The following is a 26,103-nucleotide window of genomic DNA, read 5'->3' as shown; positions in this document are numbered from 1 at the left end:
TGTCTGATTCCAGGGGGGTGAGTGCCGGAGCTGGGTGTGACCGCTCAGGTCTGCTCCAGGTGCGTGAGTGAAGTCCTTGGAGACTCTTGGCCAAAGGGGAGGAGGCCCCTGTAAGCCGAGCAGGGTGAGCGTGGGGCCCCCATGGTCCAGGCTGGCTGAGCGCGGTCCCCCTCACCTGTGGACAGCTGCTCAGCGGTCTGACAGGTCACAAGCACTGAGAGGCCAGCCCGCCCGCTGCTTGGCTCTCCCCCGTGTGTGCAGCTGCTCTGCCCACCCAGGGCCCACAGTGGGCCTGACATTCTGGGTGCAGAGCAGACAGGCAGTCACTGCAGACTGGACCTGGGGTCCAGGTGGGGGGGCCCTCCCTTACGCCTGGGGGTGCTGGGGCGGAGGCCTGAGAGGTGGGCTCTGTTGGAGACCAGCGAACCCAAGATCTAGGCTACCATGTGGAGGAAAGCTGAGGAGAACCACAGAGCCAGAGGCTGATTTGGGCCCTGTGGGTTTGAGGATGGAGGGGAGGGGGTCCTGACGAACCAGCACCACCCTGTGGGGTGAGGCATGCTACTCAGAAAGGGCCAAGGGCCCAGGGTAAATGAGAAAGAGAAGTGTGCCCTCCATCTGGATCCGTGTTCTTTCTAAAATTCCTCCAGAAGGCTGATCTCCGAATAGCTAAAGCTTAAATTAGTGGAGTTTTTCAATGTATTTTTTTCCTGTGACATTTGGAAATTCCACCACCCCAAGCACAGGGACAAGCTGCTCTGAAGCTGTGACGTGGGAGCTGGGCAGCCGTTGGGCTGTGTCCTGTCAGGGCCTTGGGGTGGAGGGCATCGCCTCATTAGCCTGCCTCCTGGCGGGCGGTGCTCACCCCGTGCAGTTCCGCTCCACATGGAGCGCCTCTGAGGCGGGATGGCCTGGGCTGGTGCCGGTTTGTGGGAGGATGGTGAAGCGCTGCGCGTTGCCTCTCATGTACCTTCAGCCCTGGCCCCTGGGCCATCTGAGGAGCTCTTACTGATCCATCGAAACCCTGCTCTGGTGACTTTTCCTGTCATTTTCAACACGTGTAGTTTATTCCTTTCACCCCTCCTGAAAACAGTGTCTTTATCCTGCTCCTTGTATGACTGGAAAGTGAGTCTTTGGATTTCCAGGTATCTTTTTTTTTTCCTCATACTTTAAACTTTTTATTTAGCTGATTAATAATGTTGTAGTAATTTCAGGTGAACAGTGAAGGGACTCACCATACATAAACGTGTTCCAGATATCTTCATTGACATTTTCCCATTTTGCTCTTTTGCAGGATTCTGTTTCACTGAGACCTTCGATTCGATTTCAGGGAAGTCAAGGGGTAAGTCTTTTTTTGGTCTTAATCATATTTATTTAGAATTGTGGCTTGCTGGGCACAGCAGCCCATTGGGAGCAGTGTTTTGGCCCCATCCCCCTCTGTGCCAGACAGGGCCCTCTGCTGAGCCACGGTCTGCCTCTGGTCGTCTCCAGGCTGGCTCCATGGCTGGGGCCACATCAGCAGGCCCTCTGTGGGCTGAAGGCAGCTCTTCTGTCCAGCAGTTCCCGAGTTTCCCACTTCCTGTCGTTGCCAAACTCATGTTCTGACTTGATCTTTGTGCTGATTGGAAACTATGCCCCCCGAGCCCAAGTGAACCTGGAAATGTGCCCGCCCCCAAGGGCAGGGCGCTTCTCTCTGTCGGTGGACCTAGGACCACAAGTATTTAGCTTTTTAGTACCGGGAAGTATAGAAATTCAATACTCCAGTTTTTTCGTGAAAGATACTTGATCATAAATGACCATCTTACAGAAAAATTGAGGAATGGGAGAAAGGACGCGTTGTCCATAATCCTTGCCACCCAGGTCCTAGGACCTCCACATCATCCACCCACTAAAGATGATTTGGAACACTGTAGTTTTTTTCCTAATCTTTATTGCAAGTCTTTTTTTTTTTCCTTTAAATCTGAAGAGTTGCCACACACGCCTAAGTCAGTTTCCACCTGATAGCCTGCTGGCTTCTTCCAGAAGCAGGGAGATCTGTAGGTTTCGCTCCAGGCAGGGTGCTCCAGACAGATGGAGCCTTGAGGAGATACATGTCTGCAAGTGCAGATAGAGCGATACCAAGAGATATATTGCAAGACGTTGATTCACAGGTTTGTGGGGCTGATGAGTCTGAATTCCATGGGGCAAGCAGGAAGCTGGCCCCGAGGTTCATGGGCGAGCTTCTTCCTCATCAGGGAAGCCTCAGTTTCCCTCTTAAGGCCTTCCACTGATTGTATGAGGCCTGCCCAGACCTGTTCATGCAGTCACTAGAGGCTGTGGCCTGGCCAGGGGAATACCATCACACCAAGACCAGTCAGGGTCAGTGAGATGCCCTTAAAGGCCCCAGGGCACACGCCCTGCCCTGTGCCTTCTCTGGGGCTTCCATACCTTCTTTGGCCTGCTTCTACTTTATCCCCTGAGATGTTTCCCCAAGGGGCAGGGCCTGCTGGGCTTGTTGCCAGACTGGCCCAGTGGCGCCCTCTTGTGGCCCAGGGTCACAGTGTGCCCTCAGCAGCTGTGGGAAGATGAGGAAGCCAGGGCACAGATTGCTGTTCTTTTATCCATGAGCAATGCTTTCTAGTCAGCAAGACACCACTGAGATGCTCATAGAAGCACTGAGAGGGTCTCCTGGGCTTTACACTGTGTTGCCAAAATCCCTGTGCCAAACTTAAGAGCCACATCCATTCAGGAAAGGGTCCCTGCCTCTGAATTGAGAATTATGCTTTGCCCACATTTGTTTCCTTCTGGGCATTCTCATGTGTCATGGACTTCCTAGAAGGTTCTGAGGGTGTGGAGGCGGTGTGCAGCAGCCAGGAGCAAGTCAGGCCGTGAGTCTCCACTAAGAGGCTCTTCCCTGGGTGGGACCGTGTGAGGACTGGAGGAGGCCTGTTCTTTCCCAGTTCACTGTGAAGGACCAGGCGCTCGGTCTGCCCCTGTTGACCTCTGGGTGTTGATAGAACGTGACCGTTCCTCCTGGCCAGGTGTGAGAGGCCTGGCCTGGGGTAAGTGCACAGCGGATGCTGTCGCAGTCACTCGGAGCAGTGGGGGAGGAGGCAAGGCCCTTGCTCTCTGTTCCCGATTCTCCTGGTCATGCCCTCCAGCCTCAAGGTTGGAAACTGCAGGAGGTGGGCGGGGCGGGTTGGCCCAGCTCGGTCAGCACTCCTGGTGCCTGTGCTGACTCCATGTTCTGGACCCTGGGTAGGCTGGCAGGGCCTGCTTCCCAGAGGCCCATGAAGCTGGCAGACGGAAGACTGAGACCCTCTTTGCTCCTTCACTCAGGGACCTCAGCCAGGTCTCCCTCTGGTTGTTGGCCTCCCCGCCCAGGAGAGGGGCCGTGCACCTAAGGGCTGGACACAGGTTAACATGGCCTTAGGAGGAGCTTCCTGGCAGCCCAGTGGCTGAGACTCAGCGCTCCCAATGCAGGGGGTCTGGGTTCCATCCCTGGTTGGGGAACTAAATCCCACATGCCTCAACTAAGAGTTTGCATGTCGCAAGTGAAGACCCCGCCTGCCGCAGCAGAGATCCCAGGTGCCGCAGCTGGGCCTGTGAGGCCCTGCACAGCCAACAAAATAAACCATGGCCCAAGGAGAAGCAGAGTCCCTCTGCGGTCCAGAACACACTCGCTCGGGTCCTGGGGCTCGTCCCCCGCAATGCGAATGCAGCCCAGCTGGCATAGGGCCTTGTGTCCCCCAGCTCCTGGGGTGGGAGTCAGGTCCGGCCTGGCTTCTGCCCACCCCCACCCCCCCCGCCCCGTGCAGGGAGTGCTGCGAGGTCTAGCCGTGGTGGTGTGTGGCCAGGCCCTGGTGCTGGCCGCTTCCTGGGGGTGATGCGTGGCAGCCTGTGGCACGCCCAGCATTGGCGTGCTGCAGAGCAAAGCACTCACCTTTGTTTCGTCTGCCGTGTCCGTGCGTGTGTGTGTGTTCTCTGCTCTCTCTCAGACACTGGGGTGGCTGCCCTGGGCCCCTCTGCCATCAGGGGTCACTTGAGCTCTCACTCCCTGACAGCTGGTGAAGCAACAGCCTGTCGAGGGGAAGTGCAAACTCCCTCGTGGGCTGGCCTCCCCCCAGAACTCCTCAGCTGATGAGGACAGACAGGGAGGGGTCAGGGTCCAGGGCCGAGTGAGGCCTTCCTGTGTGGTGCAGCGGGCCCAAAGGCAGTTTCTGGAACGAGCGTTGATGGCCCTGGTGAGACGCCGTGACCAGCCCCTGTCTGCAGTCCCAGCGCCGGCTCTGTGGGAGTCCGTAGGGCCGGCCTGCACTTGAGCCCAGGGTTGCCCGTTGCTGCAAGGTGGGAACAACCTGGAAGCCTGGGAAGTGGTGGGCAGGGGCCGTGTGTGCTCCCCCTCCCTGTCCACAGTGCGGAGGCAGCTCTCAGAAAGGAAGGAGATGCTCAGAAAGCACCTGGGTTTGGGGCTGAGGACGTGGGCCGTCCAGTGGGCAGAAGAGGCTGCTTTGCTCTCGGAAGGCCTCCTCAGCCATCCAGGGTGTGTGCTCACTTGCGTCCGACGCCGTGGGACCCCCTGGGCTGTAGCCCAGCAGCTTTTCTATCAGTGGGATTTCCTGGGCGAGAATCCTGGAGTGGGTTGCCATTTCCTCCTCCAGAGACTCTTCCTGACCGTGCAGCTGTGCAGTAGTAACTCTTGATCCAAAATATACTTTATGCTGAGGGTTCCCTGAAAATAAAGATAATGAAATGCGTGTCCCCTAAAAACCCTCTGGTCAGAGTTGGCGAGGTGGTGCTTGGTTCCTGTGTGCCCCATTCGGTCTTGCTCTCTCCTGAAGAGGATTCCAGGTGCGCCCCCACTGTTTCTTCCTGCCCACAGCCTGCTCGGGGCTTCATTCGTCTCTCTGAAGCCCCCACTTGCACTGCAGACACATTAGGCCCTGCGTATGTGGGGTTAGGGCTGCCAGCCTGACTTGGGATGAATTTCAAAGGGGCTTGACCTGCCCACGGTGGAGCCAGCACCCTCCTCGGCCTCAGGGTTGGACGTCAGCCGCTCGGGTCCTCCAGGTGGGATGGGACACGGCCGTCTGGAGGGCCAGGGCTGCCTGTGCATCTTCGCACTCAGGGACACCCATGAGTCTGCGGCACCTCCCTTGGCCTCCTCATACCAGAAGTCGGGGCTGGCATCAGATGCACGAAACCTGCCCTGCCCAGGCCCACTGCGGCCCCGTGGGGGCCCCTAGGGGAGCCAAGGCTCAGTCCAGAAGACTGCGGAGCAGAGGCTGAATTTCAGAATGTGGGGCACGCTCTCTGCCATCACAGAGAAAGTCAGGTGTCCTGGGCCTTCGTGCCCATTGGGCTGGTTTCCCTCACTGGTTCCCAGGGACTGGTAGCCATTAACCAGCATCATAACAGCCCGTTAACCAGAGGATTCCGTGCGCTCTGGTGCCAGAGAGCTGGGGAGGGGCTGGGGCTTCAGGACTGCTGTGGCAGGCTCCACGCAGGCCTTCCTCTCCCTGTCTTGTGGCCCCAGTGGCTGCACAGACCCTCCTCTGGGCGCTGGGCTGTGCCCCCCTACCCTGACCCGAGGATTTTGAAAGGGCTGATACCTGTGTGGAAAAGTCCTCACTGGGCTGAAGAATCACAGGTAATGGTCCCCCACGCCCCTGCCCAGAGAGGAGCACTGTGGTGTCGGGACCTAGACTGTACCCCCTCCTTTGCTCTCCCCGACGGGGGCTGTGGCAGGCAGGCAGGGCAGCCGCTCCCCTCTAAGCAGGTGGAGATGGGAAAACATTGCCGGGGGAGGCTGGGTCTCCGCCAGAGCCGGCACGTGGTGAGGGAGAGGCTCAGGGTCGGGTGTGGGGAGGAGCCGCGTGTCAGGCCTCAGCCTCCGTGAGGGGCACTTTTGCTTTTGCTGACGTCATGGGGCACACTCTTCCCGCCGTGTTCTGGGTAGCTGCGTCAGTGTGTACCTGCCTGTGGTGCCTGTGGGGGCCTCTCCCGTGGTGACCCTCAGGAGCATCTGGGCGCTGGGTGTCCAGTTACTGCCGTAATGGAGAGCAGAAGTCCCGTCTGCCCAGGAGTGTGTACAGACGGTGCAGGATGGCTGCCAGTGCTGGACAGTGCAGTGTTGCACATGGACTCCAGTGCGTGTGTGTGTGTGCGCGCGCACGCATAGGTGTTTTCCTGCCCAAGGTGAGTCATAGCAGGCAGTCCAGGTTTATAGTATAAACACGCTTGCCAAGCGTGAGCTACTTCGTCCCCTTTGTGACCCTTACAGCAATGTGTGTGTGTGGAGATCAGGGTCTGTGTGGCTGGCCAGGGCTGATGTTGGTGCCCTGCTGGTCTCCCTGCCGCTGGCTGTGCGTCCTGACCGGGCCCCCCGCCACCTGCTGTGTGCACAGGGGCATGCTGGAGGACCAGGAGAGCACGCTGGGCAGACACCAGCTGTGGGGTGGGGAGCTGGGGGACGGCGTGATCGTCCGCCCAGGGTCGTCTGCAGTCCCTGGACAGCCGCCGCAGACTGCCCCTCTCCCCCAGGCCAGGCTCTTCCTGTCCCAAGCGGCTAGGCCTGGGGACCGCTCTCTGATGCCTCGGCGCTCCCTGTGTGAGGAGGGGGCCTCTCCTTGCAGCAGAGACTGGCTGTGCGTTGGGGGCGTTCCACGGCATTCGGAGCCACTCCTGGGCTGCATGCCCTCCCAGCTTCCCTCGAGGGTCTCCACACCCCCCTCCTCCCCGAGGGCTGGGGCAGGGGAGCTGCTGCTCTTGCTGTGGCCGGAGCTTCATGTCCTTGATCACACAGACTCGACTCGGGCCGAGCTGGCTGCGTTCGCGTGTAACAGCCGGGCACAGGGCAGGGGGCGTTCAGCCCAGGGTCGCGTGCTATCCCGCGCTTATGGGGCATGCTGTGTCCTCACGTCACCTCAGAGGAGGCGGCCTCGGCTAGGCCTGTGGAGGCGGCACGACAGCCCAGGGACAGCTTTCTGCCCCCTTAGCTCTGGTGCTGCCCCTTCTTGACTGTTTGTGATTCCTCCCGGCGTGTCTCCCTAACTGACAAGCCCCGGTGCTCCAGCCCAGGGCGGACCTTAAGACTGGTCTCCTCTGGCGACAGGGCTCTGGAGGCCGTTCGCGGCCCGCCCAGGGGCTGGCAGCTGGAGCGTGAGGTTTTCCTGTCTGTGTTTCTCAGCAGCTGCTGGCCGTCGCCCAGGGTGGGCAAGGGGCCAGAGGGTCGGCCTGGAATGAAGTGACCTCTGGGTTTGCTGCCCTGCACTGAGCCCTGCACCTCAGCCAGAGCTGGTGCCACTGACAGTGAGGCCGTCTGTCTTTCCTCTCCGGCAGCTGTGGCTTTGCCTAGTTAGGCTGCCACGGTGCCATCTGCCTTCAGGGTTAGGTGAACCATGTGAACACAGCCCGTGTCGTGGTCGGCGGGGGCCAGTGCTGCCCATCTGTGAGCCCCTTGAGGCCTGTGCCTGTATGCCTGCCTTCTTCCCAGATACCCAGGTGGAGGGTGGCCCTGGCCCGGAGGAGGTGGAGAGGGCCTCGCCACATGGGAGATGGGGGTGTGTGTGCCAGGGTATCTCGGCCGAGCGTGCCAGCCCGCTCCTGACGCCCACCTGTCTTGCCCCATCTCAGCTTTCCAGGTTGTCTCAAGCCCAGTCTGCCCTGCTGGGTGGGGGACCTGAGCCGTGGCCCAGGTTGGAGTGGGCCCCTGCCTCCGGCTATGTGCTGAGGGATCGTGCTCCTTAGCCCATGGTGCCACTGCTGCAGACATGGGAAACCGCACCCCCACCCTGCGCTGCTGTGTGGGGCCCAGGACCCACCAGCAGCCTGGCCATGGTGACAGGCTGGTCTGTCACTGACGGGAGACCAAGGGGGTGCATTCACATATCGCCAGGGATGGGCCAGGATCGCGTGCTGGCCCTGCCTATGGGCCCCCCAGTGACACCCCTTCTCCGTGCAGCACATCTCCATCCCCCAACCTGACTGCCCCACGGAGGCGCGGACGTTCTCCTTCTACCTCTCCAACATCGGCCGTGACAGCCCCCAGGGCAGCTTCGACTGCGTCCAGCAGTACGTCTCCAGGTGAGCCTTGCCCAGACTGCCCCAGCTCTCACGGTGGCCAGGCCCACCTCCCTTGACCCCCGCCGTGGCGTCCCCCGCGCCAGCCCACCATGCAGATGTTTACCCCCACCTCCAGCCCCAGCTCTTCTCAGATGAACCGTCCTGGCTCTTACAGTGTGTCTAGGATGCAGGTATGGGTCCTGGTGTGCCCCCTCTTGCCCAGGAACCTAGGTGCCCTTGCTTCTTTCAGGTCAAGGTGCGCCTTGCAGAAACCCTGTCAGCACCAGACCCCGTTTCCTCGCCGGCAGTGTCGGGGGCGGTGTCGGCCCCGAGGCCGCCTCTCCGGTCATCCCCGGAGCTCACCTCACCTTCTGGCCTCGTGTCTTGCAGCCATGGGGATGTCCACCTGGACTGCCTGGGCAGCATCCAGGACAAGATCACAGTGTGCGCCACTGATGACTCCTACCAGAAGGCGCGGCAGAGCCTGGCGCAGGCTGAGGAGGAGACGCGCAGTCGAGGTGCCATCGTCATCAAGCCCGGAGGCCGTTACCTGGGTAAGGCTTGCGGGGTGGGGCTTCACCCGTGGGGGTCTTGTGCCTGCTGGGCAGATGTCAGGAGAGCTGGTGCGTCTCAGGCCCCTCAGGAGCAGGAACAGGAGTGGTGGGCTGACAGAAGCCAGGGGAGCTGGGTCCTTCTTGGGTGGTGTCTGCTGCATTCTGAATCCAGGATGGACTAGAGGGCCTGGGAGTTCCAGGAATCCTGAATCCCAGGGCCCCTTCCCCAGGCTCTAGCCTCAGGTACGTCTGCCTCTCACCGTGCATGAAGCCAGAGCTTCAGCCTGTACTTCAGTGGCCACCCCTGCCCTCACCTGCCCAGGTGTCTCTTTCCCATGGCTGACCTGGCCAGGGCACAGTGCAGATGGCAAGATGCACTCTGCTGCGGGCAGCCTGCTGCTGTGTTGGGGCCAGCGAGGGACCATGGGGCGGAGACCTGGAAAGAAGCGCGTTGATCCCTGTTTCTAGGACCTTCCACCCCTTCAGCATCTGCTTGGAAACAATTGCAGAGAAATTGAGATTCTGACCACATTAAAAGTGTGGAGAGAAGTACTGTTTATTTAGAAAGCTCCACAGTGCTGCCTCAGTCTTCCCACCTCTGGATGTAGACGGAGTTTCCAGTGAATTCATTGTCAGGCAAAAGAGGCCCGAGAGAGGCATGAAGCAGAGGAGCACCTTGATGTCTTTTGGAGTTTTTTTTTCTTCTTTAAGAAAAAGTCAGTCTTTCACATTGCTCCACAGAGCACGCAATCTCCCTTGCCTAGTGGTGGGGTTGGCTCTGAATGAAACCCTAGATGGTGCTGGTCCTGCTGTCAGCACGGGGCCCTGGTGGGCATGGCAGTGTGTGCCCGGGGAGCCTGGGCTCCAGACTGTCAGCTGCCCAGGAAGTGGCGGCCAGAATCCCAAAGGGCTGTAGCTACCTGCTCTGCCTTACGATGCAAATACAGACATTTGTACACATTTTAATAAGTTTTGGGTGGGTTTTTTAGCCAGAATTTATCTTATTGTTCCACTTAGGATACAGTGAAGGCTTTTACTGTTCTCTGGCCTCAGAAGCCACAGACATGCAGTCCTGGCTGTGTCAGGCCTCTCTCGACCCCATGTCATCAGGGTTCTCTGGGGACGAAGTCTGGCCCTGCAGGTTCTAAAAGCACTCCTTCTTGTGTTCATTTGACAAGCCAGAGTTGAGGGATATGTGCCAAAGACAGTTGTCGTGGAGAGCTTTGTGGCCCAAGGGTTTAAGACCTGCACTGACTTTGCTCAGATGTTCTCCTTCCTGCGGTGGCAGGGGCGTTGTCCAAGGTGGGGTGAGCAACTTTGGATGGAAGCCCCCTCCACCAAGAGGACCCCTCACACGTCTCTGTTTGCACCAGGAGGGTGGGAGAGAGGCCTGTGGCCCCTGGGGCTCCGAGCACAGGCAGGTCTGCCCAAGTGGCCTGACACTTTTATTTCTCCTTGGTCATAAAAGAGCGCGGTGGGGCCCAGGGGGCCAGCAGAGAGCGGGGAACTGCAGGCTCTGGGCTGCTGCTCCTGCCGTTCCGGGACTCCCTTTTACCCATCAGCCCCCTTCCCCACAGGGGCCAGGGGTTTGGATGAAGTTAGTTAAGGCTCTCAGCCCCCTTCTGAGACTGGGGACCCCGCAAGTGCCCTTTTATCTGCTTGTGGTCAGCAGGTGGCGCTCTCACTGGATGAGTAGGGCTGCACGAGGCTTAAGATGCCTTGGGCTTGGTGAGAGCTCGGCACTGTCGGCCGTGGGCCATCCGTGGGTGTACGTGTGCTCGCTCAGGAACATGCCATCCGCTCCAGGCAGGGGGACACGGCGACCACCCTCAGCCCTTCCCATCCCTGACACCTGGCTCTTACTGTAGGCAAGAAGGTTCAGTTTCGGAAGCCAGCCCCGGGGGCAGTGGATGCTGTGCCCTCCCGGAAGCGGGCAACCCCGATCAACCCGGCCAGCGCCATCAAGAAGTGCAGCGCTGGCAGTGCCGGCGGGGGCAGCGGGGTAGCTCAGCGGCCCTTCCGGGACCGCGTGCTGCACCTGCTGGCCCTGAGGCCCTACCGGAAGGCCGAGCTGCTGCTGCGGCTGCAGAAGGACGGCCTGGCGCAGGCGGACAAGGACGCGCTGGATGGCCTCCTCCAGCAGGTGCGTGCTGCCCGGGGCGCGGGGCACCTTACCGCTCAGGGCTCGTCTCCTCACAGCTATAGGCTCTCAGGCAGTGGGCGTAGCACGGGGGACCCAAGACTTCAGATGCACAAGGCTTTTGGAATTGAATGAAGCCTGGGGAATCCGCAAGCGCAAGTTAGCAAGAACTCAGGTTTCATATCAGGTGGGTCTCCTTGTGGCTTATCGGCTGTGGCGCTAGGCAAGGGGCTTCATGTCTGGACCCTCAGGCTTCTGTCTGTGGCTGGGAAGTGACTACAGCACCTCTCTTTGGGGTCAAGAGGTAATGAGGCTGGAACGTGGAGCCAGCAGGCAGAGCCTGCTGTTAAACAGCCAGGACTTTGGAGCAACAGCGCTGGTCCCAGAGCCGCCCTGGAGGAGGCAGCTCACGGACTCCTGAGAGGATCGGTGGCTCGCTCCTGATTCACCGCTTTAGCTGGGCCACGTGCACGCCGCTTGGCTGTGAAGTGGCAATAGGCCACCTCAGAGCTCTGCTTCTGCGAGAACCACAGCCAGCAGCAGTCACGCCATGTCCTAGGAGGAGCTGTGGCCTGCCCCAGACACTCTGGGCTCTTGGGTGCTGCCTCCGGTGGTCGAAAGTTGGCGCCATGACCATCCGGAACTGTATCTGAGGAGTTTCCGCGCATTTCTGAGGATTTCCGATTGACTGAGTTCTCCCGTGGGTGCCCTGCTGCCCCTCTGCCCCTCCCTGAGTGCAGCCCGAGGCTGGGGTGACCACACACACCTTTGGTAGGAGAACATCAGTGTGGCTTTCGTCCCCCCATGCTCGGACTGCATCCCTGTGTCATCACCACCCCCCAGCGAGTTCAGGGTGCGGGGCAGGGGTGAAGAGGGAAGAGGGGCCTGGGCAACCAGCCCCGCACTCTGAGCATGAGTGCTGATCTGGGGCTGGGCCTGCCCCACAGGGCAGGTGCCTCCCCTCCCCTTCACTGTGGAGAAGCCCCCTGTGTCCTGAGAGTGGAGGTGCTCCCCGGAGCCTTCGTTTCCGTCAGGGGCTCCTTCATGTACTCACTGGTGGCCTTTGTGCAAACTTGGCTTCCTGAGCCGCCGCCCCCAACGTGGAGGTTGTGCTGGTGAGGACTGAGTGGCAGTGTTTCTCCCGGCAAGCTCAGGAGTCGGCTCAGGGCCTAGAGAAGACAGATACAGTATTCTGTAGTTCAGGGGTTTTCTTGGGGCTTGCTAGAGCATCCAGAAAGCTCTGGAACCAAGAAGAACATTTCCCAGGGTGCTCATCTCCTTGGAAAGTCACGTGTTGTCTCACCCTTGGGAAATTGGGGGAAGCACACGGGAGGCCCTCTCCCTGGGCTGGGGGCCACCCACAGCTGCCTCCTGCACCATAGGGTGACTGAGGCAGAGCTAAGGGAGCTGGGCAGGGTCGTCAGCCGTGAGCCGAGACTGAGGGCCCGGGTGACAGCCATGCCTGCCCCGGCCAGTGCCTGGAGCGCGAATCACCAGCCAGCCAGGTCCTTAGCCCCTGGGGTGGCATTCTGAAACATGCCCTGGCTCCTGCTCTCCAGTCTTGTTCTGTTCGGGCCCAGAGTAAAAAAGCAGCACGTGCAGAATGTGAACCTTGGCCGACCCAGCATTTGATGGCGCCTCAGATTTACCCACCAAGTGACACTTAGACGCCAGGGGCGCCAGGCTTAGTCCTCTGGGGAGAGGGGCTGGCGGGGCTGACCTGGGTCTGCCCGGGGCACCTGCTTCACTTTTAACCGCCAAGGTGTTCTCACTGCTCCTGGTTCTTTCCTGGGGCCAGAGAGGCATCGTGCTGGGTGCCAGCTTCCCCAGCCAACTTGGGCTTGGCAGCTCCCTGAGGCAGCCCAGGCAGTGTCTTGCACTAGAGCCCTAGAGCACCCTGGGTGCCTGCTCTGATTTCTCCTGTTGTCTGATTTCCTGTCCCATCTGCCTTGAGCTTCTGTGTTTGCTAGCAGACTTGTTCTCCCCAGCAGTTGTGGGAGGGGCACTGGGACCCCACCAGCGTGAGGACAGGAAGGTATAAGGGGCTGCACCTCACTAAGGATGCTCATTTCCCAGCCCTCCTGCCCCCGACCCAGTGACTCTGATGAGCAGCATTGTGCAAAGACACCTCCTCTTTCACTTTTGTGAAAACATCCGGAGAGAAGATTTGAGGCATTCCACCTTCCTGGTGGGAGTTTGGATGGGTGGGTGGCTCTTTTGGAGAGCATTTTAGCAAAGCATCTCAGAAGCCATAAAAATGTTCAGAGTCTTTGACCCACTAATCCCACTTCTGGGAAGCTAGCCGAAGAAAACCATCACCAGCATGGAAAAACCTGCACAAGTGACATCTGTTTATGCTCCAGAGAAGCTGGAAACAGAGTCCTCGTCCAACAAAGGAGAAAGGATTGAGTGAATCACAGTGCAGCCTCTTGGTGGAATATTACTCAACCATTAAAAAATGCTCTTTGGGGAAACTGCTGTGACGTGGAGAATAAATTCAGTCTCAGTTGTAGTGAAAAACAGCAGCTGCCGTGGCAATCACACAGCTCCGCACGCGCATTTTGGGGATCATGGTGCCTGACAAGACACTTAGGAGAATGCCCTCTGAGGGTCAGGGGCCTGAATTCCATCAAGCACATTAGGCAAATGTTCTAAATGCATCTTTGCACAGAGTCTCGAAGATGAACTCAGCTTGTGTTAACCAGAAGCAGCAGGCTGGCTGGTTGCAGGGAAGGTGGGCTCAGCTTGGGCCCTGAAGGCACCCCTCCCGCAGCTCCCCCAAATCGGCTAACTCTGCCACAGGAGCTGTGAGTTTGAGAGCGTGTATCTTAGGCTGCTGTCATAGAACACCATGGCCTGGGTGGGTTAGACACCACAGACCCGGCACACAGCTTTGGAGACTGGGAGGCCCAAGATGAGGGCACCAGGAGATTGGGTGTCTGGTGAGGGCCTGCGTTCTGCCTTCTCGTGGCCATCCAGGGGAGGGGGTGAAGAAACTCTGGATTCTCTTTTATAAAGACACCTGGGCTTCTCTGGTGGGTCAGCGGTAAAGACTCTGCCTGCCAGTCCAGAAGACAAGGGTTCAATCCCTGATCCAGGAAGATCCCACGTGCTGCAGAGCGGCCAAACCCCTGTGCCACTGCTGTCGAGCCTGTGCTCTAGCGCCTGGAAGCCGCGCCTGCTGAGCCCATGCGCCGCGACTGCTGAAGCCCAAGAGCCCTAGAGTCTGTGCTCCGCAACAGAAGCCACACGATGAGAAGCCCGCACGCTGCAGCTGGAGAGTGGCCCCCAGCGTGCCACGTCTGGAGAAGTCTCACAGCAGCAAAGACCCAGCACAGCCTCTCCCCGCAAAAACAGACACTCCCTCATGGGGGCTCCACCCTCATGACCTCATCACCTCCCAAAGGCCTCACCTCCTAATACCATGGTCTTAGGTTAGTAGGGGGTAAAACTTAACGTGGATTTGTGGAGGACAAAAATGGTTCAGTCCATAGCAGGGGGATGGGCTGCTGATGGAGTCTTGGGAGTGTAGATGGCAGCGCCCCCTTGTGGAGCCAGCCTGGCCTCCAGCAGCATCTGGGCCTGCTGCTCTGACCCTTCGGCACCCCAAGGGCCGCCGTCCCGGCCTCCAGAGGAGTTGGGGGGCCGAGTGTTGGCTTGGGGCAAAAGTGTGCTGTCCTCTGTCCCCTTTAGTGTCTGTCTCCGCCTCTCCCCGCGCCACCCCCCAAAATGCTCTCATGGCCACCCCTGTCTCTTGGGCTATACACGAGGTGCCCCTGGCTCTATTTTGCAGGTGGCCAACGTGAATGCCAAGGATGGCACGTGCACCCTGAAAGACTGTGTGTACAAGGATGTGCAGAAGGACTGGCCTGGCTACTCGGAGGGAGACCAGCAGTTGCTGAAGCGGATGCTCATCCGGTAACACCGCCGCCCCATCCATCAATGAGTCCCATCCGCTGGGCCTGGGGCCCATCTCACCTCCACAAGGCTGGGGCGGCCTCCCGTGGCGCCAAAGCCCACAGGTCCCGCAGACAGGATGGAGGGGGTCTGTAGAGACTGCCTAGGTAGCCTACCATGGCCTCCTGTAGGGAAAAGGCGAGCCTTCCTGAGTAGGGTGGAGGGCCTGAGTCTCTGTGTTGAACATGAGAACTTCAGGACAGAAGACCCCAAAGCAGCCGTTCTGCTGCCCCTCCTATCAAGCTCCTTCTGAAATCTGCACGTTCCCACAGGCTACTGCTGCAGGCCACCTCTTTCTTAAAAAGAAAGTCTAAAGGACTGGAAGCAGAGAGGAAGAAAGCAAAACAAACCTCCCCACAGACACTATTAAGCAGCATTAATTAAACGCATCCCCTCTCGGGTTAATGGGGACCTGAAGTCAGGAGTAGCCAAGGTGGCTCTGGGGAGAAGTGGTTAAGTCGGCCCCTGTCTAAAGCAAGCAGTTAATGATTTCCTTCTCAATTGATGCCTGGGAGCCCCGGCTGTGAAGCGCCCTTCAGAGCAGCCTGAGATGCTAATTAGTCCTTAAGTGGTTTCTCAGGGACTTGGAGCAATTTATGAAGGTTTTTTTTTTTAAGTTGTTGAAAGCAGTGACTGCATCTGGAAATCAGAGCCAAGTCAGGGCCATTCTAGGTGAAGCATGAGCTCCTCCTTGGCCCTGCGGGGTGCTTACCTGCTGTCCCAGGGTCACTCTCGTGGCTCTCTAGACGTCTCTAGGTGCTCAGGGAGGCTGAGAGGGGATGGTTTCGGCAGAAGATGCTCCCCCTCCCCTCTCTGGGCGTCGTCTGCTGCCCACCAAGCCTGTCTCAGACACTGTCACCTCCCGCAGGTGTTTGCATCAGTGGTAAAGAGTCTGCCTGCAGTGCAGGTTCCGCCCCTGGGTTGGGAAGATCCCCTGGACGAGGGCATGGCTACCCAGTCCAGTACCCTTGCCTGGAGACGCTAATGCACTCTAGTGGCACGGGGTTGCAAAGACTTGGCCACGACTGAAGCGATAGAGCATGCATGCACGCATGGCAGTAGTGTTGAAATAGTAATTTACACCCACCTGAGTGCTTTGAGGTGCCAAGGGGCACATGGGGGTGGGGCGCCTTGAGGCTGCTCCCACCCTTCCTTCAGAGCCTCTCACTGCCCGCTGATCTCAGGCCCCCAGGCCTTGGTGTCCCAGAGCTCTCCAGGAGGGGCATGGCCAGGAGCAAGCAGCCTATGGGCAGTCTGCCCATGGGTGGGTGTGGTCCCTTAGGAAACTGGGCTGAATACTGAGGGGTATCAGGTGGGAGGTTCCTCAGGCTCTTGACTCCCGGAGCTCAGGGCCACGCCAAGCTCTCCTTTCCTCCCTCATGTTTGCCCTGGGCCATCTTGGCGCTCTCCTCTCGGGCTGCATGGGCCAGCTGGCCGGCGGAGGGCGGGGGGGTGGCCTGGTCGGATGCCTCTCCAGAAGCTGACAGCATCTGCTGCTCTTGGGAGCTTGACCTGATTGGTGGGCAGAGGTCAGGGTCAATATCACTGATAGCCACAACCCAGCGCTGCTCGGCACAGCTTTTTTTTTTCCATGTTTAGGTTGCTCCCTCCCTGAAGAAAGCCCTATTAACAACCGCTCTTCATGCTGTAGGTCTCATGGCAAGAAGGAGAAACGAGGTCTTAGGGTGTTCCTCTTGTTACAGGCTGAGTGTGGGGGTTTGTGTTACCCCACGGGCTGCAGCCTTCCTTATTCTACAGCTTGTTCTAAACTTGTACCTGAGTTGAGTACGCTTGTGCTTCCAGGGTCTGCCTGCGCCCCCATGGCTTTGCTCTGCAGACAGGCACTCGGGCTTCTCGTGGAGGCTTCTCGTTGCGGAGTACCGACTCAGGGGGCGCGCACTTCACTGGGTGCAGCGCTCGGGCTCAGTGGTTGTGGCACATGGACTTAATTGCTCCTCAGCATGTGAAATCTTCCCGGACCAGGGATCCAACCTGTGTCCCCTGCCTTGGCAAGCGGGTTCTTAACCACTGGACCACCAGGGAAACCCTCAGCTGAGTATTTGGATGCTTCCTCCGTGCTTTCAGTCCCCGTGTGTAACGGCTCAGGCCTGGCCTGTCCCAGGCAGAGTCTGGATGTCCCAGTGCAGGGTGAGGCCTGGACCCCATGTGGCCTTGAAATCAGTCCCCCAACCTGTCCTGTCCTGTCCTGGCCTCCCCTCCCCCAGGGCATAGCCTAGACAGCCCAAGCCTCGGTCTGTCTCACAGGCAGTGTACTTTCCCTGTAGTTGGTAACCTGCTTGGCCAAGTGCTCAGCAGCCACAAGCTCCCTCTGGTTGTCTCATGGCCTTTCATCACTTTCAAGGGGCCAGGGCTTCCACAGGGAGCTGCCTCCCTCCCTCGAAAGTCCTCCTGTTTCCGGGTCTGGGATTCTGCCCTGATGCTGAAGGAACCCAGCTCTTGGAACATCTCTCGGAGAAGGCTCTGGGACGTCCGTCTGCCACAGCTCCACACCTGGGTGGCCAGCACGCCAGTTGGCAGTTGGCCACATCTAGCCTTCTAGATCGGAGAAGGCAGTGGCACCCCACTCCAGTACTCTTGCCTGGAAAATCCCACAGACGGAGAAGCCTGGTGGGCTGCAGTCCATGGGGTTGCTAGAGTCGGACACAACTGAGGGACTTCACTTTCACTTTTCACTTTCATGCATTGGAGAAGGAAATGGCAACCCACTCCAGTGTTCTTGCCTGGAGAATCCCAGGGACAGGGGAGCCTGGTGGGCTGCCGTCTATGGGGTCGCATAGACTCGGACAGGACTGAAGCGACTTAGCAGCAGCAGCAGCCTTCTAGACGGGAATGCGCTTTCCCTCCACATTGAAGGTCTGGCCACGGACGCCTCATCAGCTCCCTCCCTGGCCTGTGATGGCATGGAGGGCGCCGGTGGCCCTGGCAGTCTGAACGCCGGTCGTCCTCTCCTCGGTGCGGCTGCGGGAGGCCCCAGTGTCCTCCCAGCGGCTTCCTCAGTCTGCCCCTGGGGGCCATGCTCCCACACCATTCGCTATTGTCCTCCTGGTTGTTTATTTTTATTTCTTCTACTTTGGGGAGAGTTCTTCAGCTGCTCCGATCTGTCTCTCTTTTTGCCATCATTTCTAGTTCCAAGGGTGCAATCACCACCTCCAACTAGTTTCAAACCATTTATCCCCCCAAAAGCCTGCATTAGCAGTCACGCCCCGCCCCCCGCCCCCGCCCCTGACGGCCGCTAATCTGCCTCTGGTCTCTTGGATTTGCCTGTTCTGGACACTTCTTATCAATGGGATTGTGTGCTATGTGGCTTTTTGTATCTGGCTTCTTCCGCTCAGTGTTATGTTCTCAAGGTTTCTCCACATTTTAGCATGTGGCAGAGCTTCATTCTTTTCTACGACCTGGTTCTTGGTTGTTTTCTGTATCTATTGTGTCTGAGTTTTTGCTTATTCATTTTTTTGTCAGTGTACATGTGAACTGTTTCCACCTTTTCGGGATTGTGTCCAGTGATGCTGTGAACATTTGTGTACAAGGACACAAATATAACTGATACAGATTTTCAGTTCTCTCAAATATGTCCTGAGGAGTGTAATTGCAGGGCCATGTGGTAATCCTGTGTTTAACTTTCTGAAGAACGGCCAGACTCTCTTTCTCAGTGCCTGCCCCATTTCACATTCCCACCGGCAGTGCCCAATTCCAGTTTTTCCACAGCCTCACCAACACTTGTTATATTTTCTTTTTTTTAAATTCTAACCAGTGTGAAGTGGTATTTTATAGTGGTATCGGTTTGAGTTTCCCTGGATGAGCAAGGAATGATGTTGAGTATCTGTTCCTGCAGTTATCGGCTATTTGTATGTTTTTTTTGGAGAGGTGTGTATTTCAGATCTTTGTCTTTCTGAGGCTATTAAGGCTGGTGTGTTTCTGGTGGATTTAACATTTTCATCCTCTTAGAGTCTCCTTTCTTTTTAAAAGTTAATTTATTTGTGGCTATGCTGGGTCTTTGTTGCTGTGCGGGCTCTTCTCTAGTTGCGGCGAGGGGCCTGCTCTCCATTTGCGGCTCTCGGGGTTCTCTTTGCGGCGGCCTCTCCTGTCGTGCAGCACGGGCTCTGGGACTCAGCTTCAGTAGTTGTGGCACAGCGGCTTGGTTGCTCTCTGTCCTTTCAAATGCATCGTCTTGTCTGCTTCAGGGCCTGACAGTTGTTGCCTGGAAGCTAGGGTGCTGCCTCCGCAGAACTTTGCTGTTGGCAGTCCAGCCTCCTTGGTAGCCCTGAGGCATCTCTGGGTCCTCCACAGGCCCCTCTGTCTCCTCTCCTCTGGAGGCCATGCTTCTGTCCATCCTGTGTGGCCCGAGCAGCCTCCTGGCCCCCTGGGGAAGGCCTGGGCTCCTTTACTCTCGAACATGCTGGGGGTTCCCCTTGCAGCTGCCCCGAGCAGGCCAGGCCCCAGAGCAGGGCTGCTGGGGGGCAGCCTGGAAGGCGCCTCCACTGAGGTCTCCGAGGCGCACGCTGCGGGCCTGCGGGCTCTGCAGCCCAGGACTCAGTTTCCTTGGCTCCTCCAGGATAGTCACCACTAGTGCTTCTGCTTCCCGCGTTAAGTAGCATTGCTGTCTTTTTTTCCTTTTCTCTTTTATGCCTTTTTAGTGGGGACTTGACAGAGAATGGATGTGAACACCTGGTTCTCTGTCTTTGACTGAAAGCTCTGGTTGCTTCCACAGGGCTGGACAGTAGACTTGCCCCACCCATTCTTGGAACCTTCCTTTCGGCTCTCTTTGTGTTTCAGGCCGCTGTGCGGAGGGCAGCCTCCAGAGTCTGGAGTGCAGCTGAGGGCCAGGGAGGTGCTCTGCTGGCCACTGGTTGGAGCAGCGGACGTGGCCCCAGACCTCAGCTTGGCTTCCTGCAGGGCGTGGGGGGCCAGCTGGGTGCCTGGGCTCCCCTGAGACTCTCGGCCTCTAGGAGTTCAAGAGGCCAGCCCCAGCCAGCCAGGGTGACTCTCAGCACCTCCGTTTTCTGTCAAGTGTCAGGGCGTTGCTTCTCTCGTCCCTGACTGCGCTGTTGAGCTGATTCCGGTGGTCTGCTGGCTGCTCCTGCCATCCCTGGAGGTCCTGGGGCTGGGCTCCCAGGAAGATGGGAGCTGAATCTGAATCTCCCACCTCAGAGCAGGGCATCTCGGCCCTCTTTTGCATTTTCTTTCTGCAGTGAGCGTTGTTATTGGGATGACAGTTGTTTATAAAAGTAAGGACCAAGTGTTTTTTTAAAAAGGGCCAACACCCAATGTCTGTAGCTCCCATGAGGACACAGCATGGACCCTGAGTGTCCGGTCAGTTTTGCACCGGGAGTCCCAGTCTCCATGGTCATGGAAGTCAAGATGAGCGTCTGGTCACCTGACCCTTCTCTGGGCACAGAGCATCCAGTGTGGCCGGCCTTCTGACGGTGAGGCTGAGGCCGTGGCCACAGGGCCACTGCGGATGTGCCCAGGGCAGGGTGTGCTCGACTGCTCTCTGCCTGCCAGGCGTGCCCGTCGCACCCAGCCCTGCCATGCTTCAGCGAGGAGCCAGGCCCTCCCCCAGACGCTGGGTGCAAGTGTCAATGCAGAGGTGGGTGGGCCTGGGTGCGCCTCGCAGGGAGGGCATTGCTTCGGGACCCTCCAACCTGCCTTGATTCTCTTGTGCAGGAAACTCTGCCAGCCACAGAGCACAGGGGGCCTCCCTGGCGACCTTGCTGCCAACAGTCCTCCGGGCGAGCACGGGAGCTCAACCTCTCCCCCTCAGGTAGGAGCGGCTTGCGGGGAGGGTGGGCGGACTACAGCAGAGGTGGTGGGCCTGACCTTGCTTCTCAGGGAGCCTGTTGGGCCTCTGACTCAGGGCTGGCGAGTTTTCTCAAAGGCGTAAGCAGCTGACTGGGGCTGGAGGGTCCCAGGCCTGGAACCTGGATAGGTTCCTTGGGTTGCCTGTCGGGGTAGTGTGGCTAAGGGCTCACCGGCCGCTGGCCACTCTGTACACTGGAGGCCTCTGACTCCCAGGGCTGCTCTAAAAATCACTGTGTCCCCATCAGGATCTGCCGTGTTAGTAGGCGGGGAGGGTGTGCGGGGAGGGCCTTGCTGTCGGGGGCTTGATCTTCAGCAGTGGGGTCCCTCACCATTGTCAGAGCTGTTTGGCGACAGCTGTCTCTTCCCACTGTGTGCTCTGACCAGTGAGTCCCACGTCTCTTGACCAGCCGCGCTCTTCCCCGCTCTGCCTCCCCCTGGAGGCATCTGGCCTAGGTCTTGAAGCCTCCCAGGACACCCCGTGGCTGGGACGTGGAGGGCAGAGCCTCATTTCACTCTGGTCCACACTGCTGCACCCTGGACCCAGGCCGACTGGTCTGATCCTGGCTCCGTACCTCTGCTCTTGCCTTGCCTTCCAGACCTCAGTCTTCTTTGTGAATGGGGATGAGGCCTGCACCATGTGACAGGGGTGCCATGGGGATTCAAGGGCCCTGGGGAGGACAGTCCTGGCCTGTGGGACCTGGCCTGTGGGACCTGCCCTGTGTCACTCAGATTGGGCTCCGTTGGGGATGCTGAGCACAGTAATATTTTAGACCAGTTCCCATGGGTGGCCCTTATGGGCTGAAGCGGGTCCACTGATGGCCCAGCCACCCTTTCTCTGCCCTGCTGGCCCGGTCCGGCCCCCCCCCACCCCCCCACCCCGGGTCCCTGGGCAGGCAGGCCCCCACCTCTGGGCCTCTCGGGCTTGCTGTGGTGTTTGCGCGCCCCCTTGTGGTCGGAGTGGCCCTACCTGTGGGCGCTGGTTCCCACATGGCCTGTGGTGGGGTTACTGGTCAGCTCAAATTTGGCCTGTTGCCGCCCAGCCTCTCCCTGGGGCACACAGTGACTCCAGGTACCAGCTCACTCCTGAAATTCTCTCCTCTTTGTCACAGAAACGGCCGCAGCCTCCTGATTTCATTGACCCTCTGGCCAACAAGAAACCCAGGATATCGCACTTCACACAGAGAGCTCAGCCCACAGTCAACGGGAAGTTGAGTGCGACCCTCGGCCGTGAGGGCCTGCTGCCCACCCCGGGCCCCCTGGCTGGTACAGACACCCACCTGCCCCTGCGACTGGAGCCGCCGCGGGCCCACGACCCCTTGGCCGACGTCAGCAACGACCTGGGCCACAGCGGCCGGGACTGTGAGCGTGGGGAAGTGGCTGCCCCAGCCCCTACTGAGCGCCTCAGCATGCCCCTGCTGACGGACTGTGCCCAGCCCAGCAGGCCCCACGGCAGCTCCTTGCACAGCAAATCCAAGAAGAAATCCAAGAAGCACAAAGACAAGGACAGGGCAGCTGAGGACAGGCCCCGGGACCGGCCACTCAGCCAGATGCCGGGCCCCCCTGGAGCCCCTCCAGTTGCCCCGCCAGTCGCCCCGGGTAGGTGTCAGGAGGTCGAGGGGCAGAGGGCTCTGCAGAAGGGGGAGTCACTGGAGGCCTGAGCTCTGGCCCTGTGCCCGCACACCCTCACTCCACGGGATGCCGAGAGGGCTGCCTCCTGAGTCCCCACTTGGGCCCACCTGCACATTAAGGCCCTCTGTGTCCTCGCACTGGCTCACGTGACTGCCCTGGCGGCGTTGTTCTCGAAGGCTCCTACAGTCAGATGTGTGCCAGGCCAGCCCTGGGGGCCAGGGGCACGGAGCCTGATGGAGCTGAAGCTCACGGGAGGGGATATTTCACAGGGAGAAGAACAATTCCAGGGCCCAGTTCTGGTTGCAGGGAGACCCCAGACACAGCACACAGCAGGGGTCTGGGGCTCAGGGTTGGCTGCTGGGGTCAGGACTTGGTGGGGAGGGGGTCCCTGGATCACTGTGGACCTGCTGTGACCTGCGGAGCAAACCTTTGAGCCTGCAGAGAGAGGGTCTGAGAGGCGGGTCCAGGAGGAGGTGGGAGACTCGTCTACTGAACAGCAGTTGGTAAGAGCCAGAGCAAGGCCTCACACTTGCAGCCTGTAGGGAAGTTGGCACTCGGGAGACCCTCAGCGGGACGAGGGGTGTGAGGCTGCCGGGACTCTACGCTGACCAGGGAGACCTTCGAGGGCCTGGGGCTCGTTAGGGGCAGCGTCCTCACCCCCAGAGCCTCCCCACTCCCAGTTAGAGCCCCAGGCATCTGAGCTGAGCACCCCTTGTGGCTACCGGAAACCCCAAAATAACTCTGGAGGCTGCAGATAGGGAAATGGTTTCTGTAGGGTCTTAAGAATTACCATTCGGGAGACATAGGGTCAGGTGACCACGAGAGTTCTCAGGAAGAGCAAGAGTTGGGTTTATGAAGACCAAAAGTCTTGAGTTTGTTAAACATTTCTGGTGAGAACGGTTTAACTCTGACGCAAGTCAGAGAGTCAGAAAATATTTGTTTTAGGTTAGGGGTCCAGTAAGTCGACAGTATCACGCATGGTTTGAGAGTGGGGGTCTGATAAGTAGATCAGCTGTCACGAGTTCCTGGCACATGACTTCATGGGGTCAAAAGGTCAGATTCCATGCAGGCTGAGCCGTGCACAAGTCACACTTCCTTAATGGCTTCTTGATTCCATTTTTAGAGCTCTCTGAGCAATACTGACTCCATTGTGATCTTCCTCTCACGTAATTTAACCTCGTCAGCATGTCACAGCAGCAGAGGCACGGCCCTGCCGGCAGTGCGGGCATTTCACCTGCCGTAGCTTTCAGATGGTCTCCTCAGGAGGACCCCCAGCAGGGGGCATTCCTGGACCAGAGGTGGAGCCCTTGCTCCTTCAGGCTTTTGAATTTGTCCCTCAGCTGTCCTCCAGAAAGGCCATGCCCGCTCCTCACTCTGCAGCTGGAGACCGGGTCCGGGGTGGGTCTGATGAAGACAGACCTTGCAGCTCCATCGGTCCTCTGGGACCCCTTGGTCCTGCCGCATGCTCGGCTTCCCGGAGGGGAAGGGAGCCTGGCTCCCTGAGCGCAGGCCATCTGACCCGGGTCTCGCCCAGGGACACAGACCTGAGCACCTGGGCTCAGGGAGCCATCTGTCCCAGACAGCAGAAGCGAGGTTCCATGTGCTCTGGCAGGGTCTGGGGAAGTAGGATTATGGGGCCAGGCAACAGACCAGGCCAGGAAGATGCTGCCCAGACCGGCCCCACGTGCAGGGCTCAGAAGGCTCTGGCTCCTGCCCAGTGTGTGTCAGCCACAGGCAGCTTGGCCCCAGGCCAAGGTGAGAAAGAGGTTTGGGATCAGGAAAGCCAGGGAGTAGGGGCCCCAAGGGGGAGGAAAAGCACAAGTGCGGCACCAGAAGTTGGGTATGGCACCGAGCGATCCCCCTTGACTGGCGCCTCTGGTAGCTCAGCTGATGGTGATAATCGGTGGGTGGGGGCCTGCCTTTCCTCCCAAGCTCCCACCACACACAGCCTCCTGCTGTGGCTCCTTCCTGGGTGGGCGTCTGTGCAGGCTAGAGCTCCCCACCCGCCTTTAACAGCAGCATTGTCCTCTGAACGTTTCTCCTGCCTCGCTGGCGAGGGTTCCAGGTCGGCACCCAAGTGCAGAAGCTCCGTCACCCTTGTGTCCCGTGAGGCAGTCCACCCTTCTGCGTGCTGCTGTCCCTCTCGTCTGCCCCGTGGTCCCAGCCCTGCCCTGTGACCGCCTCTGACCCTGATGGGTGTGGCAGCCTCCTCAGCTCAGCCCACCTGTGCCCCACGCCCCCTTACCCCACCAAGGCCCCCCTCTACCACCTTCCTCCCCCTGTGCTACAGGCCCACTCCTGGGTCCTAGACCCACCCTCGTGCCTGCCCCCAGCTCTCACTCAGACTGTGGACCCCGCCTGTGGCCCAAGGGCACCTTCCTGGCCAAGCCACATGCTGGGCAGGGGCGTGCTTCGGTTCATCCAGGCCAAACTCAGGCCTGCTGACCCCTATGTGGGAACTGGGGCACCTTCTCTCATTGGCACCCAGACTTGGGTCCTGCAGGGTGACCCTACAGACACGTCCCTGCACCCACTGCCCTGGGAAGGGGCACACGGGTAGGAAGCAGCTGGGATGTGCAGGGGTGGCCGGGTGCAGGGCAGGAGAGGAGCCCACAGAGGGTTGGTTGCCACAGGCTGGACCCCTGTGGTGTCTTGCCAGGTCCATCTGATTCTCATCCTCAAGGTGAAGCACCCCGGGATGCCTGACGTGCCTGGGCTGTGGGAGGTGGGGATGTAGACTAAATCTGTATGTTTGTGCCTATTGGGCTGCATCCCAGGGAGGCCTTTTCAGAGACAACACCTGGATGGGGGTGTGGGTGGGCTCCATCCACTGGTGGGAATCTCCCCTTGCACTGGATGGAGTATAAAACCGCACGGGGCCCATCAGACTGCTGGTCCACTGGAGGGCTGCTCTCCTCAAGAGAGGCACCAAAATAGGCACTCAGCAGATGCTGCAGAGTGATAACGTCGCTTGTGTCTCAGGGTTACAAAGGTCATCTGGAAGAAGTCCCCGGGGAAAAGGAGCAGACTGTAGTCCGGGCAGGCCTCGGGCACTGTCTCAGGTCACAGTCCCAGGGTTGACCCTCTGATCTCGCAGTTCTGGGTCTGTGGGAAGAATGGAGGATGGGTGGGGTGGCAGGATGGGGATGGTCGGGCCAGAGACCAGAGCCTGCAGGGCCTGCAACTCCATCCACAGGGAGAGGAGGGGGAAAACCGTGGCGGCCATCCGGCTTTGTCCTGTGGGGCCCAAAAATGGTATGCCCCTGGGACTCAACTGTCCAGGGTTCACCGGTTTTCATCTTCGTGGCCTTTTACATGGGGTCAGCAAAGGCTCTGGACAAGCTTCCCAGGGTTTAACCCTGCAGTGAACCCGTACTTTTGGGTGCTTGCTGAAAACTGTGCCCACGATGCCATCTCTGCACAGCTGTGCTCTGGGGACGCACACCATGCTGGCTCACCACCTCTCCCACTGGCGGGGGGCACTTCCAGCTCCAGGCAGCCCCCTACGGCGGCCAGATGGTGCTCGCCCTGACTCACGCCGCCTCTGCCCATCCTGGCTCCCTCTGCGTGGCCTCCCTCCTAAGGCCTTCAGACAATAGGGCATCAACCTTCTGTAGATCTCATCACAGACACACGAGGTACGGACTCAGGAGACACATTTTCTCTTTGTAGGTTTAAACGGGACCTGCAGCAGCTCAAGTGTCCCCACGTCCACCTCGGAGACGCCCGACTACTTGCTGTGAGTACTTCCCTCGCCTGCTGCTCCCCGCTCCTGATCCTGCTGGTTAGCAGAGGCGGCACAGACCCTGTGGCTGTGTGTGTGTATTCCCGCCTGTGTGCTCGCGCGTACGCTGACTTGACTCTGTGGCTGTGTGTGTATTCCTGACGGCCAGTCTCCTCGGAGTCAGGGCTGATTCCTGGGTGGGGCTGGCCACTTGGCTGTGGACACTTCCAGGCTCT

At 59.1% G+C, this 26,103-nt stretch overlaps 1 protein-coding gene across 1 annotated transcript in view; it reads left to right on the top strand.

Annotated features, from left to right (window-relative positions):
• ELL (elongation factor for RNA polymerase II) overlaps nucleotides 1-26,103 on the top strand; it is an 80,279-nt gene that overhangs the window by 50,360 nt on the left and 3,816 nt on the right. The window contains exons 2-9 of the mRNA XM_040241201.1: nucleotides 1,295-1,342; nucleotides 7,943-8,064; nucleotides 8,434-8,597; nucleotides 10,466-10,740; nucleotides 14,531-14,655; nucleotides 20,380-20,476; nucleotides 21,624-22,110; nucleotides 25,816-25,882. Of these exons, the coding sequence (XP_040097135.1) occupies nucleotides 1,295-1,342; nucleotides 7,943-8,064; nucleotides 8,434-8,597; nucleotides 10,466-10,740; nucleotides 14,531-14,655; nucleotides 20,380-20,476; nucleotides 21,624-22,110; nucleotides 25,816-25,882 (1,385 nt within the window). The remainder of the gene's footprint in view (nucleotides 1-1,294; nucleotides 1,343-7,942; nucleotides 8,065-8,433; nucleotides 8,598-10,465; nucleotides 10,741-14,530; nucleotides 14,656-20,379; nucleotides 20,477-21,623; nucleotides 22,111-25,815; nucleotides 25,883-26,103) is intronic.

This window comes from Oryx dammah, unplaced genomic scaffold, assembly GCF_014754425.2.
Source record: "Oryx dammah isolate SB20612 unplaced genomic scaffold, SCBI_Odam_1.1 HiC_scaffold_5, whole genome shotgun sequence".
Lineage (NCBI taxonomy): Eukaryota > Metazoa > Chordata > Mammalia > Artiodactyla > Bovidae > Oryx > Oryx dammah.
The sequence above is the reverse complement of the archived record's forward strand: the minus strand, read 5'-3'. Positions and strand labels throughout refer to the sequence as shown.